This window comes from Lynx rufus, unplaced genomic scaffold (assembly GCF_022079265.1).
Source record: "Lynx rufus isolate CCGP_SWC_20201006 ecotype Redwood Valley unplaced genomic scaffold, mLynRuf1.p SCAF_1, whole genome shotgun sequence".
NCBI classification, from domain to species: Eukaryota; Metazoa; Chordata; class Mammalia; order Carnivora; family Felidae; genus Lynx; species Lynx rufus.
Window position 1 is genome coordinate 33,999,927 of NW_025814823.1, and position 15,944 is coordinate 34,015,870.

Consider the following 15,944-nt stretch of genomic DNA (forward strand, 5'->3'; position numbering starts at 1 on the left):
AAAATTGTTCTCTCCATAGGAAAATATCCCGACTGCCCTATGAGTCTGTAATGGGAAATATAAGAGAACACTGGCAAATTAGCACCAAGGTATTGTGGACATATTTATCACATAGTGATTGGATTAATCACAGATTGAATTCCAGAATTTACTGAAATAGCATCTGTGATGAGAAAGACTAAACCATACAATCCACTTTCTTAATGATTGAATTATTTTTTTTTCTCTTCCTTCTGCAGGGATACCTTTGAAAATAGTTTTCTGATGTTTTCTTTCTTAGAAATTAATTAGAAATGAGATTCAAAATGATGATGTCTTTAATTTTCTTATCCATAATTGTCTCATTTCCTAGAAATCCAAATATTGTTTTAAAATTGCTCAGACTTTCCTCCAGTTATCATTATTTCATGATTATTACAGTGCTGCATGCAGGACTTAAAAAATGTAAAAGTTATAATGGAATTGTCTTAGATAACTAAGAAATTTTCATATATTATATAAAGTATAAAACAACATCTTTTAAATAGTATATCCTAATTTTACCACCAAAGTTGTAAAATTATTTTGAAGGTATTTTAATACACTTTGGTATATCTTAGATGCTAATCATTTCATATTCAATGTGTTTACACTCTTTACAAATATATTCTGTTCACTCTCAAATGTAGAATCAATACACAAGGTATTTTCTTTAAAGAAAAAAACAAAAACAACTCACCGTTTCTGAGGATGGATCCCCATTCTTCGCAATCTAGCCATGTTTGTTTCCTGCATTGAAATAAAAAGCCATTCCTTTGTTGGGGAGTCTAGCTGGCTTATTCGGTAAAGCATGCAACTCTTGACCTCAAGGTCATGAGTTCAAGCTCCAGGTTGGGTGTGGGACCTATTTTTACAGAAAGAAAAGCCATCCCTTTGCAATAAATTGTGTCTGCAAACTTCGTTTGAAGTATTTATGTTATGGTTGGGTAAACAGGAACTGCACACAAGGAAAACATCTTTGAAAGAAATGAAAATTTAGCTAAATAATTCATATTAAGGTGACTGTCTTATAGAGCTGTTGCTTGGGTTTGCTAGTGTGGCTGAATAGATCTCTATATCCTGAATCCATTCGTAGTCTGTCCAAATGAATACGGAATTTCTACATAGGTTTTATAAGTTGGCTTTGTATAATTTTTTAAAAGTTCAGAAACACTCCTTATTGAAGAAACTTAATAAAAGAGCTTATAGATTTATAATTCTCTGTGAGGCAGAAGGATCTTCAGCATATATGACAGGCAGATAGCGCCTTAGATTTAATTTTCGAATTACCTTTTTGAGCATATAGTAATGAACTTGTTTTGAATGTAGAGTTCCATGTATTTTTAATCATGTACATATAAAAGCTTCATGAAACCACCACCACAATCAGGATAGTAAACAGTTCAGGAGTTGAAAATCTTCATGCTGTATCTCCCTTAGGCAGTTTTAAAACTTGCCATCCACTGATCTGTTCTATGTCATCATAGTTTTTGGTTTTTTGAAAAGTTTTATAAATGGAATTATACAGTGTGAAATTTTCTGTGAGTGGCTTCCTTCAATCACCAAAATGCTTTCGAGGTGCATCTAAGTTGTTGCATCACTAGTTTTTGTTTTTTTTTTTTATTGCTAAATAGTTGTCCAATGTATGCATGTACCACAGTCTGTTTATCTATTCACCTATTGAAAGATATATGGGCTGATTCCAGTTTTGACAAAGAGGGATCCTGTAAATATTTATGTACAAATCTTTGAAATCTTTGTGTGAACATAGTTTACATTGCTTTAAAGTAAATCCCAAATGGCTGCATCAGTCTGGATGTTGTTTTTTTTTTTGTTTTTTTGTTTTTTTTTTTTTTTTTTGGCTATGGATTATGCTTTTGGTATCATGTCTAAGAACTCTGCATATTGCCAAGTCACAAAGGTTTTCTGCTAGGTTTTCTTAAATGTACAGGTTTACATTTATATTTAGAGGTGTGGTCCATTTTGATACATACATTTGATACATACATACATTATATATATGTATACATCCATACATATGTATAACACACACACACACACACAGAAAGAGAGGGAGAGAGGTGTAGTTTAAGGTTCATTTCTATTGAATTATCTATCGAATTGCCTTTTGAAACTGTGTCAAAAATCAATTGGCCGTATTTCTGTGGGCTACTTATGGACAGTCTTCTCTGTTCTATTGATCTATGTGTCTTTTCTGTCTACAGTACTACACTGTCTTGATTAGTGCAGCTTCATAATAACTCTTAAAATAGATAGTGTGATTCCCTCAACTTTATTCTTCTGTTTCAATTTTTTTTTGGCTATTATAGTCACTTTGCTTTCCATTATGAATTTTAGAATCCTTGTCTGTATTTACAGTGAATCATGCTGTAAATCTGAATGTTGTTATATTACATGTATAGATTATTTGAGGAACATTGACAGCTTTACCTTGCTGAGTCTTCCACTCCATAAATGCAATATATTTCTTCATTTATTTAGATCTTCTTTGATTTATTTCATCAACTTTTGTAATTTTGAGGGCACAGATTCTGTACTTGTTATTGAAAATATTTTTTTCTAAGCATTTGATTGGTAGGGAACTATGATAAATGGATTGCTTTTGAAAGTTCGGTTTTCAATAGTTCGTTGCTAGAATATTGAAATATAATTGATTTTTGTGTGATGACCTTGAATACGGCAACCTTATTTATTGGTTCTAAGAAGTTTTGTTTCCAATTTGTTTTTTTTAATTCCTTTTTATTTCCTGCCTAAACAGTAATATTATCTGTGAGTATAGTAACTGCAAAATTTCCCCTTCCTTTTTAATTTATCTTTTATTTATTTTTCTTGCCTTGTTGAACTTAATGGGTCTTTTAGCACAATGGTGAATAAAAGTGGTGAAAGGAAGGGTGAAAACTTTCAGTCTTTCACTGGTAAATATAATATTAGTTATACATGTTTTTTGTTTGTTTGTTTGTTTTTTGGTAGATGCTCTTTATACAGTTGAAGAAGTTTCCCTCTCTTTCTGCCTTTGCTGAGAATTTTTATCATTCATAGATGTTGACTTATGTCAAATGCTTGATACATTTTAAGAATTGCTATTTTTACTATTTACTAGTAAAAAATAATCTATTTGACTCCTTTTACTATCCACTTCAATTCAACTTCTTTAGGCATATGTAAGTGGTCATATCAAATTAATCTACTTCAACAAATAAAGAAGTTACCCAATTTGAGCTAACGTGGTTTAGTTTCAGTAGGTGCCTTCTTTTGGTCTTTCTCATAGATGCTTTTTTAAATCATGATTTGTTTTCTAGAGTTATAACAGAAGAAGCAAATTGTAGAGTATGTAAATATATCTTCGGATATGCCTGAGAAATAGCTTATTATTGAGTACTCCTGATAAAAATTCTGATTTTGAATGTCATTTATAAATTGACTACAATTTGCTGAGTACTCCTGGAGAAATGCATAAAGGCAAGTAATCAAAGAAACCCTTCATATCATGCAGACTTATCCACTTTGTATGTTAGTTTAATTGATTACTTGCTTATTTGTGTTTTCAGTACAAAGGAAAGTAATGAATACTAAGTTTTCATGTTCATCAAACAAAAAAACAAGAAATGAACAAAAAAATGAAACTAGGAGAATGGACTCAGTTTTATAAGATAGTTCAGATCTGTTTTCTTACGAGCAAATAATCAGTAAAAAATGGCCAAACTTCTGTCTTTTATTCCAGACTGAACTAGATTAAAAAGATGATCACATTCTAAAGTTTTTAAAGTGTCTATCTTGGAAGTTTTCTGTAACTACCCACCAATTCCGAGTACTTTTACAAAATAATAAACAAATTATATGTTTAAAAGTAATAGTTAAAAGTCACTGTGTTCCAGTTGAATTTGAAGGGAAAACATTAGTGTATATGATTAGTTTGTATGGAAGAGGATAAAATTTTCGAAGATATAAATATTCATGTTTAATAACTCTGATGAGTCCTAAAAAACTACAAGTGTCTGACCTCAAGTTTTACCTTCTTCTTAGACTTAAAAGTTAAGATTTATAGATATGCAAGGTAAAACGAATTTTTTGGAGTACATTATCGGGAAATATCTTAAAACCCTTCCATTTCTAAATTAAATGATGCTGTGGTACATATGGCTTTTGTTTTGGGTCTATTTTCATTTTCCTATGCAAATACAGTTATTTTATATTCAGATTATTTTAAATGAGTTTTCTGACACCCTTGGAGCCTGGATAATGAAAATGTTATTTTCTATATTAAAACCGGTGTGGTTTTTATAGTGAGTTAGTTATATGTTTGTTAAAGGCCAAATGGCTATTTCATTATGGTAATCATAAACACACACACAATCTTTCAGGTTTCTACGTATTTAATGGATAAATGCAGGCACTATTAGTAAACTTCTGATACTCTGCTACTGATTAAGCTGCAGATTTTTAACAATTCTATTTTGTGAAATTCTATAACGATAAACCAATCTTTCTTTCTTTCTTTCTTTCTTTCTTTCTTTCTTTCTTTCTTCCTTTCTTCCTTTCTTTCTTTTTCTTTCTTTTTTACATTCCTTTTTACCTCTCTCCACGTCATTCCTCCTCCTGCGTATACGTATCATTTTGTTTCTCTCTTTCTCCTCTCTACTTTTCTCTTGCCTTTCTCTGTAATTATATTTTTCTCCTCTTTCTTCCCCTTCTAAAATCCCTTCTCTTATGACTTCCTCTCGTTTTTTGATTTTCATCAAAATAACATTTGGTAGCAACACCATCGCTCAGTGGTCATCAAACACTCTGATGCATCCATGCAAACAGATATCGTACAAACATACATATGCACATGTGCACGTGCACGCACACGTAATTTAAAAATAGCTCTTCATTCGGTGGGAAAACGTATTCTATTTCTTAGTTCAAGTCTTTTATTTTATTAGAGCTGTTTAGAACTTTAACAATAGGCAAACATTTTTAGATACTCTCCCTAGTAGAACAGTGGGAGGAAAGTTTCCTTATCTGTTTCCCTGTGTTTAACTGAATAGGGATCCTATCCTGTGATGCTCCACCTAACTAAAGCCGTTACAATCACGAAGTTACTTATAATAGCACTTATGTTTTCTAACTAGAGTTTCTACTTTGATTTATATTTTACTCTCTCTGTAATACTCAGGATTCTGTTTTTCTGAAGTGTTCTAAGATACTCATGGCCTAGTCTGTAACTGACAATAATAGGTTGCATACATGTTTTTGACCAATTCAAAAGAGGAACTTGATTTTATTAAGCTAAAATGTGGAGTTTCTAAATAATTATAGTTTTAAAAATTAGCAAAATTCTGTTGCAAACATTTTTGCCCCAGTGTTGTTTTCCGCTATTATTTTTACTAGAAGATTGTCACCCTTAAAAACTGATAGTTTGCCATTATGGAAACAAAAATTAATGTGCTTCACAGAACCTAAACGCTAATAAAACATGTTAATGAAAAATGTCTGCTACCAAATGCTAGTTAAAGCAGATTAGAAGTGAGAAATGCATTGACCTTGTTTACCTTCATCTTTGCATTTTGATAAAGGTCATCTGAGCACCGACAAAAGATTATAGATTCAGAAATTTATGAGGCTATTTCCTGTCCCCAAGCTTTTAACAGACAGTGAAACTTAGTATTTTAAGCTATTACTCTTAACATGTCCTTTTCCCCCCAATAATAAATAGTTCCCAAAAGCCACATAATTAAAATTATTTCATGGGAAGAAAAAAGAGTACTGTTAGTTTAATTTAGCTTTATTTATACGGAAACACATATTGCACTACGTTAAGCCTTACCTTGGGCCCTCTTCTTCATGAATCGCATGCTCCTGTGTCACTGATACTTACATGCTGGATGATCTTGTATGAATCCATAGCTGCTTCAGGGCACAATGGTGTGATATGAAGTGACGCTGAAAACAGGAGAACCTTTGTCACTGAGTCAGCTGCAAGAAGAAGTGATGTGTATGAATGTACAGTATAGGGAGATCTATGAAAGATCTAGTCTCTTTCTCCCAAAAGACTCTGTTCCATGATACAAGGAGAATTCAGTTCTTTTTGGCAGACCTCCACATCAGTTTGGAAGCAGTAAAAACAACCACAAAAACAAGCCTGGTTTCTCAACGTCTTTACTCTCAATATTTTAAGTGACATTTTATTTCTTATTTTTATTTCACTTTGTTTTCGATAACCAGCGGTAATACCCCTTTCCACTGTATCGTTTGAGTTCAATGCCATAATAGGAATGTAGATGAGAATGAATTATAGAGAGGAGTTCAACCATATGTTCCGTGCTTGTAATTGTTATTGGCAAAATTTGAAGGAAAGGCCCTGCATCTCTTAATTGAGGAGTGGATGACTTTAAGTGATGCTACATGGAGGGCATAGAATCCCAGCAGATGATGCAATTATGTTTAAAAATGAGTATTATTAAATAATTCACACTTTTAATATGGAGAAATTAGGTCATTTTTTCACTCCTCCCACAAATGTTCAATCTTAATATCTAGGTAATGAAACAACGCAGACAGTGTTATCCATCCTGGTAGGAACAGAGAATGCCAGTTATGACAGGCTCATTGTTTACTTTAACAGGTAATTTGTGGACCGGAATCATTTAATTGTTCTGAGTACATAATTACATGTCAGCAATTTCCAATTTAATTAAAATTTACAAATCTGAAGATTAAGGGAATTTTTGAATTATTAATCATTTTTCCACTAGGAAATCTTGTTGCTCTGCAGGAGATTTGTCCAGTGTACAACTATACGTATTTTTTTCCTTCTCTTTCGCAGACAGACAATTTTCCCGCAGAGCCCAATTACATGGGCAGCAGGCAGCAGTTTGTTCAAAGGTAAGGCCTATTAAATAACTTTCTCGGCTTCCCCATTTGCATTCGTGTCAAAATTGCTTTGCAAGAGACTACACTTCAGATTCAAACTCGTAGAGACAACACTTTCTCTTCTTTTTCTTTATATGTATTTCAGTAGCTCCACGTTTAAGGACCCAGAAAGAGCCAGCCTGAGAGACAGTGGGCACGGGGACAGTGATCAGGCTGACAGTGACCAAGACACTAACAAAGGCTCCTGCTGTGACATGTCTGTTAGGGAGGCACTCAAGATGAAAACTACTTCAACTAAAAGCCAACCACTTGAACAAGGTGAGTGAAGCCTTCCAATGCTTACGACGTGTAAAGCTTAAGCAATCATTATAAACCTATTAGTACTAGAGTCGCAGTTTATCACGGTGGAACGGACCATTGATAATATATCAAAAGAAACAGCAGATCCCGAGCTTGTCCCAGACAGAAAGCAACTATTCAACACCTCAGGAACAACAGAAAAAGGAAGGCCATGGATATTAGTCTGTAACCATCTTAAAATGACAACTTGACCAAAGTCACCAGATTGTTCTTATCTTTACAGACATTCCCCAACCTGTCCCATTTTGTGTTTCATTAGCAAAGAAAGCAGGGCATATGTTGGCTAGATATGCACATTCTAATATACTAACTTACAAGATCAAATTTAGTAAATTCACCACGTTTAGGCAAAATGAAAACCTGGTTGGAATTTTATAGCTCTTAGCAGAGTTTATTTCTAACGCGTATTTTAGCTTCAAAGTAGTTTTTCAAGAGTTAAATGACAGCAAGCCAGAATTTTGGCTCCTTTTTTGATTTACATCTAAATGTACATGAGTGTCAAATAAATATGTACTTGTTTACCCTGATAGAGATAAAAAAGAAATACTTCCTAATAATACAAATGTTTTCTAAAAGTCTATCTTCAATTTATCCATTTGATATGCCTTTTTATTAGTTTTGATGCTTTTATTGTTTCAAGCACAATGAAATATTTGCTAATGATTCACCCAGAGAATTAAGCTACTCTGACATATAAGACTTAGGCACTGTGAATAGGTTTTTATGTCTAATTATAAAAAATGAAAAAAACTGTTGTATAAATCGGGTTTCAGAATTGCAAGTACGTATTATATTAGTTAATACTAGTTTTCAAAGTATAATAGTATTTAAATATATCTAATATTTATTATTTCAGTTTTTTAGGGAGAAACTACATTTAAACTTTGTGAACATAGTCATTTATTCTTCTAATTCAGTTATTGATTGTCAATTCATAGAAAGTAACCTTTTGCCTGTAGTGAAGCCTGACATATTACATATGTGTCAATAGATATTATTAATTTCTCTAATCTAAAATTAAAATTCATTTAATACAAACACATTCACACATATGTGAATTCAATACAGAAATAAATACATAGGTTCATAATAATATATATGCAATACAGAAATAAATACATATGTTCAATAAAATATAATTTATATTTCTGCGCTGAATACAACATCCTGAATTTATTTTAAGATTGGCCTCCAAAAAAGCCTTTTTTGATAAGTCATAACTGCCATATACACCATAGCAACTTTTTGTCCAACAATGCAATATTGTGTTTTATAGTAATTGAATTGTAATTCAATTGAATTACAATTGAATATTGAATTGAATATTTATAGAATATTCATAGTTCCTACAAATTTGAATGTTTACTTAAAGTGACTTAAATGATCTTGATGGGTTTTAACTATGTCATATTATAATATGTGAATTTTTTAGACAAATATTAAGTAGTGGGTTGTTGCATCTTGATATGTGAATACAGAACCTAACATAGACTCATCTTTGTGTGTAATAAAGTGATTGATGGATAATACATTGGCTACTTTTTGCAAAGCTGCATAGAGTAAGTAAAGAGTTTGCATTCATTATCATATTTCATGAGAAACTTTGTTAATCAAAGAAAAGTTTATATGCTGTTCACATTAACTCTTTAAATTATTTTCATCCAACTGAGCAATATATTTGATGGGAAAGAGCAAAGGCCCCTATAGAAAATGGAAGTGGTTTTATTTATGCCTAAAGATGTAATTTATACTGAAAATCTGTTTTTTCAATTTTGATATTAGAAGATAATACCTTAAAAAAGTAGGCCATTCTTAGAAGAGCATATATTTCGTATATATTGTAAATAACATTCTACATAAAATAATTGCTAGTGTAAGAGTGAGAATGCTAATACAAATGTGTCCTGGAAAACAACTAGTTTCCACACATCTTTCTTAATAAATATGGGAAAGTTATTATGAATCTATGAATTATAGAAGAAATACAGACCTCTACTTTAAAACATGATTTTGGAGGATTAGATAAAATAATATTTCATTGACTGATTGATTAATGTATTAGTTCATGTATTTAATAAATATCTATTAAATCCTTTCAATACTTGAGGAAAGTTAGTTTCTTCAGGAACATCAAAAATAAATTTGACTTGGAGCCTGCCCTCAAGAAACTGTATGTAACTAGTAGAGATGGGAAGCTCTCCCTCTCTGTCTCTCTCATCTGTCTCCATTTTTCATCTTCAGTCTCCCTATTTCTTTCCATCATCTATATCATCTTTTTTTTGTTTTCTTCTTTCCTTCCTTCCTTCCTTCCTTCCTTCCTTCCTTCCTTCCTTCCATTCTTTCTTTCTTTCTTCTTCCATCTATCCATGTTTATACTTATCTATCTAGCTATATAGATTCAGAGAAGGAGACTAGCATTTACTGAGTTCTTACCATTTACTATAAACTGTGTTAGCTCCATTTCATTGTTAGCTTATTTAACCTGAAAACTCTAAAATGCTTAATCATTTTTGTCTCACTTACAAGAAAACTGAACATATAGAAACTATATTAATCTGCTCAGCAGGTTGGAATTTTATGCTACATCTAGATATAGCTAAAACTTGTGTCTTTTCTACACAACTTTGTCTCCAAATGTGAGAATTTGCTCAGACATTCTGATTCACTGCTATGACTAGATATCAAATAAACATTGAAGAATAAGTTAAAACCTGAGTTCATGTATGCAAACCTTACAGGAGAATATAAGAATAGCTCATATGCATTGAATGAATTATGCAGTACTTAAAACTTATTATCCTATTTAGTTTTCATTGCATTTATAGATAAGGAAGTACTGCTACTCTCACATTTAACAGATATTAAGAAATGTTCTCAGTGTTCTGCAGTTATAAGCAGTGAAGTCAACATTAGAAATAAAATGACATGCCTTCAGAGCCCACCCTCTTACCCAATGCTTTATACTATTCACATAATGAACAGTTTACTCAGAAATAATTTTAAAATGTTTGAAGAAGCCATCAGCCATTGTCTTGGTCAATGTACTCTGTTAATTTATTTGAAAAGCGTCAAGAGAGGCAATGCCAAATTAATTCAATGCACACCCATAAAGAATAATTTTCTTTACAGATGAAAGATGATGACAGCCGTATTTAAGCAATTATCTCATGTCAGATTTCAAATATTAAACCCTAATCTTTAATACCTTCAAAAATCTCCTAAGAATCAAAAGTAAATTTTCTCTTAGGAGAAAGAAACCAAACACTAAACAGAAAGAAATCCATTTATGAGTCTTTTTTTCTTTCTAAAAATTTGTAGTAGTGCCTTAACACATTTCAGTTAAAACAATCAATAGCATATTATATTTTATAGTTTTTGTATTAGCTTATTTGATTTCTTTCCTTGTTTAAATTTTCTCTATTAAGAAAAATGATGTTCTATTTCTAACTCAAAATATTTCTTTAGCTTAGAAATTAGAATTAATTCCAAAAATAATCTTCACGTTTTCAATGGAACTTTCTACTAATAATGGTTTTCCTTTGCAAATGATTTAGGCCTTTGAGATCTTCTATTATTAGTTCAAATATTACTTTTTCTTCTCTTTTGTGCAGACTTTTTCCATTTGTTCTATTCCTGATAATTATGTTTATTGCTACCATCGGTTTAGTCGTCCCAAATACACAGCAGTAGTATGTGTTGCTCATTATTTTAGCAAAAATATTTGAAAGAGTCCAGTAGTTAATTGAAGGCGTGATGGATAGCACGACAGCTGGGGAATAGCCTTAAGGATTTTATGTTAAATCCTCTAATAGAAAGAAGTGGTTTTAGTTTTGCTAGTGGGACTAAAAAAAATTCTCAAAGAATGTACTTAGTTTCTTTCTATTTGATTGCATCTTTGTGCCCTGCCAGTCTATTTGTCACTTAGATTCTCTCCGTACTCCCTTTGTCCAATATTATAGGTAGGTAGGTAGGTAGGTATCTACCTAGGTAGATAGGTAGGTAGATAAAGCAATCCACTTTGACTTCTTTCAGAAAACATCTGTACTTTGGAGTTTCTGTCCATTACAGAAGTCTGGTAAAGTATTTTGATTGTGAGCAATAACTTTTTCTTCTTTAACAGCATTTAGTAAACTTTCCCTAAAATTCGGTAGTCTCTCTTGATTCCCAAGTAATAAATGTGCAGTTTTCATAAATGCTGTCTGGTGATTTCTTTGAGCTCTTTATTGATAACTCAGTGACTGTTCTCAAGTTTTCAAGGGTAATCAGTCTTCTGCTATCTTTATAGTTGACTGAAACCAAGTTCGTGAATTTAAGCCAGAAGCTAGTGGAATAGCATTGCACCCTGTAAGTATTGACAACCTTTGCTAGGGACAGCAGTAGAAGCATCACCGTGAGGGAAGCTAATGCCCTGTTAGGTGGCCAACTGTCCATCCCTTCCTCTGTAACTGGATTCCAGGACTTTTCTGATCCTTAGAAGTTGCTTCATTCAAGTTCTTTCTCATTTCTCCTTTTATTTAATTGCCTTATAATTTCTTTCTTTCTTTCTTTCTTTCTTTCTTTCTTTCTTTCTTTCTTTCTTTCTTTTCTTTTTTTTTTCCTATTCAATCCTGTGCCTCCTCTGTCCTCTCTCTTCTGCTAGAAAATCTGACTTCTTAAATTACATTCTGGGTTCAAAACATTTCAGAATAGAATCCCTGATTAAAATCTAATAAAAATAAAATCAATAGAAAGTTGAGAATAATAGAAAGACAAAATAAGCTAGGTTTGCTCCAGTGAATTCAGTTTTAAAACTAAATTACATTCTTAAGGGTTGCCTTCCCTCTTCCCAGAGGACATTCTGGAAAACTACAAAAACTAAAGCTAATGGATTTTTTTGTTTGTTTGTTTTGTTTTTTTCAAGTCACTGTTTGAATTTTGCTTGTGGGCCCCATATTTAAAACAGGATTAGGCTAGTTTAAAGACTGCAGTATTTTTTATGTGATTTCAGAGTTTGGCGAGGCTCTGAACCCTACTCTTTCAACATCGCCCTCCCTAATTTACTGCATAATGACTGCAATTTCACCATATTTCTAATTATGTCTGGAAAGGAAACAGTTTAAGGTTTCTACAACCTATACTTTACCACGGAGGAGCAACTTAAGGAAGAAATAATAGGGAAATGGGAGAACACAAGGTGAGGCTCTTGTCCACCAGAGTAGGGGTGGAGCCATACATACAGGGTTTGGAAAGGAGTTATTGAGAAAGGATTAGGACACTGAACGCAAACTTGACCTACTTTGCAATTGCCCCTAGAACTGACTAGCGATAGGACCGTACTTGGATAGTACTTTAATATTCTCAAGCTTCCGTTCTGCTTTCTATTCTGCACCTATGGTTACTGCAGCTGTGACCCTTCCAATCAGTCGATGTCTCTTCCCAGACCTTCCCATAACACGCATCAGCAAATTGCTTCTACACAAGTAAGGACACAGAGGTGATGACGACGTCCATCCTCGCAATCTCTGAAAATACTTTTAAAAAGAAATGCTGCTGTAAACTTATTAATATCAATTTGTCTTATGAAGGAAATGGAAAATCACTGCTATATAGAGGGATGGGGAGTGGGGAAAGCAAAAGAACAGTTGACTATTTAATACCAGGAAGAAATCGCTTACGAATTTTTAAAGACACTGCTGCTTTTATGATTCAAATGTGTGGCCTTTAAGAAATTGTATTATTTGCCAAGAATTCTTATTCTACCAAGCCATCTAAGTTTGAATTCGGCTGCATTTAAGAGCACCTTAATGTCAACTTTTTCCCCCTCTTGTGCTGTCTTAGGACTTTCAGAATTCATCTGGCTTTAGATTTTACTGGATAAAATATTCCCCAAACTATGAGCAGCTTAAGTTCATTTTTGATAACCAAACTTTGCAAAGTCCCATAGTTCACCTAACTTTAAAAGTTTCAATGACATCTCTTTCTCATGTGCAAACATCTGTTTCTAGAATCCAGCAGCTGGTATCATGAAAATAGAGAGATTTTATCACCCTCACATTTGTTCTCATCGTAAAGCCTCCCTAACAAGTGTTGCATGATTTACTATAGATTCAATGTGATTTTTAGGTTATCTTGCTTTTAGTAATGACTTTTGCTAAAACACTCCAAATGGGGAATGTTGGGACAGTAGTTCCCAAACTTTTAGAATCTCATTTTGCCTTGGGGCAGGGGAACCCTTCCCAGCCTTAGAATTATTGTTTCTTTCAAACACTGGGATACACCTAGAGGATTTTGGTTTTTGTGTGGTTTTTTAATAAGGACTTTTTTTTCATTTTTACAAATAAAATTGTATATTAATATTATGTACACTTCTATGAAAATAAGAGTATGACATAAACGATAAACTATGACAATCAAGCATGGTTATTAGTTCATCTGTTAATTAAGAATTGTGAAAAACTAATGTTGATAGGTCTTAAGCTTCTTCAAGAAATTTTCCATTATTTCACTTTAAACCCATGTTCCAGTATTGCAGGTTCTCCGTTCTTTTGAAAACCCTATGAGGAAACGTTAGGGTAGGAAGATTCCTTGAATCCTTGAAGCATAATTCCCCTGTTTTATAAGTAAGAAAACAGATTCAATGAGTCTTAAAGTTAGAGGCAGAGATAGTGCTAGTTCTAGGTTTATCATTTGCTGGTCTTGAGTTCTTTGTATCCTTCATGCCATTCCTGTAATTCATGATAGAGAGACTTCAGCGTCTCCAAGCAGGTACTTCAGATTTGTCAAAACACTTCATTTTTTTATAAATCTGAAGATGTAGGCAGTTATGCCTGAGAGCTTAATTTTCGATTCTTTCATGTATATTGAATAAATATTTAACATATAAGTATATAAATATATATTATATATACATTGAATAAATGTATTGAATAGAAGCTCCAAAAAGTCAAAAAGATGTATCATACCAGATGTAGACAGTGACACTATTGTGTTATTTGTCACCAAGCATAAGGGTGTATATATTTCTCATCTAGGCACAATATCTACACTTGTAATTGTGAGTCCCTGATATTGTCTCAGTGCACCGAGGGATGATGGTTCCAAGGAGAGATTTATTTAATCACTTTTTTTTTTCTTTTAATGAACAACTGTGCCAGGGATGCAAAGACAAAGTAATGCACAGGCTGGGTTCTGCAGGAGCTCACACTCTAGTAAGAGAATTGGACGTATAAGCTCTGAGGTTGGTGTAGTGAGAGCCATGCCCTGAGTATGCATGGAGTCATGAGAAAGAAAACCCAGCTGAGATTTAAGGGAATCAAAGAAAACTCCTGGGGAAGGAGACATTTGAGTTGACTGGTTCATTCAGAAAATGTTTACCTGTTTGGGGAGGGAGGATAAGAAGGCACTCTAAGAAACACAGATGAAGTAATGTATGGCAAGTTGCTGTTGGATGCATGTGAGTAGGAAGGTGTGAGATGAAAAATGGGGCAAATGAGACCGAGAGGTTGTGAGAAGCCCAGTGATGAGACAACTGACAAGGAGCCATTGGAGGTTCAGGTGGCAACAGTGCAAAGTCTCATTTTATTTTTATATTATTTTTTATTTCTTTAGAAAGAGAGAGAGCACAAGCAGGGAACAGGGGCAGAGGAAGAGAGAGAAAGAAGCAGGCTCCATCCTCGGCACAGAGCTGGATGTGGGGCTTAATCCACGACCCTGAGATTATGACCTGAGCCAAAATCAAAAGTCAGAGGCCCAACCGACTGAGACACCCAAGCCCTCCCAAAGTCGCATTTTAAAGAGATTATTTTCTGTCAATGCCTGGGGAGACAGGGATACACTTAGGAAGCTGAGGAGTAAACAGGTAGCAGGAATGGAATTAAGTGAAAGATTAAAAACTTTTTAGAATATGACAGTACTTTTATGATTATAAAAAAATTGCTTATTATTCACTTGAAATTGATTTTGAGATAATGGTTTCTAAAAGAAAAAAATCATTTAATACCCAAATAAATGGACTATACCTTGAATTATTTAAGTCTCTTTTTGTGTAATTTATACCATATATATTAAATAACACACAAATATTTGAAAGTTTCAGCATTTTCTCTAAATTGACAATACTGATTTGTATGCTGAAATCAACTTACTAAAAAAACTTCACCATTTAAAGATGATAGAAAAAAATAAAAAATAAAGATCCTAGGACTAAACAGAAATGAAACAAAAAAACTTCAGCTAACCAGAGAATTTTTAGAAAATGGAGAGGCAGTGTAGAACGTGGTATCATAATGAGTCTGAGAATCATGACTTGGGTGACTAAGTTCAGTTTACTAAAGTGGAAAAGACAGGGTGAGGTCACCACGGGGAAAATATTTGGGAAGTAAAAAAGAGTTTAAGGTGAATATCAGAACAGGCAACTGGAAAATATAATTTGGCAATCAGAATAGAAATTTGGAGGTATAAACTTGGACAATCCTACGGACATAGGATCATGCATGAAGTATGTACATTGATGAAATACGTCATTGGGAGAAAAGAATCCAGGAGACTAGAATCCAGGATTATTGGGAAAAAAAGATCCAGGACAGAATCCTGCAGCATTTAGAAGTTGGGAGGGGAGAAAGTTCAATAATGGTTCAATCTGCCAAGAAACATGTTCAGTATGTTTGTGACAATCCAAAATCTGGAGACGTCATGGATGAGTTTTATGACCA

The 15,944-nt window shown here is 33.2% G+C and overlaps 1 protein-coding gene across 1 annotated transcript in view; it reads left to right on the top strand.

The window, feature by feature from the left end:
• PCDH17 (protocadherin 17) overlaps nucleotides 1-15,944 on the top strand; it is a 94,271-nt gene that overhangs the window by 27,668 nt on the left and 50,659 nt on the right. The window contains exons 2-3 of the mRNA XM_047079884.1: nucleotides 6,848-6,906; nucleotides 7,040-7,212. Coding sequence (XP_046935840.1) covers nucleotides 6,848-6,906; nucleotides 7,040-7,212 — 232 coding nt within the window. The remainder of the gene's footprint in view (nucleotides 1-6,847; nucleotides 6,907-7,039; nucleotides 7,213-15,944) is intronic.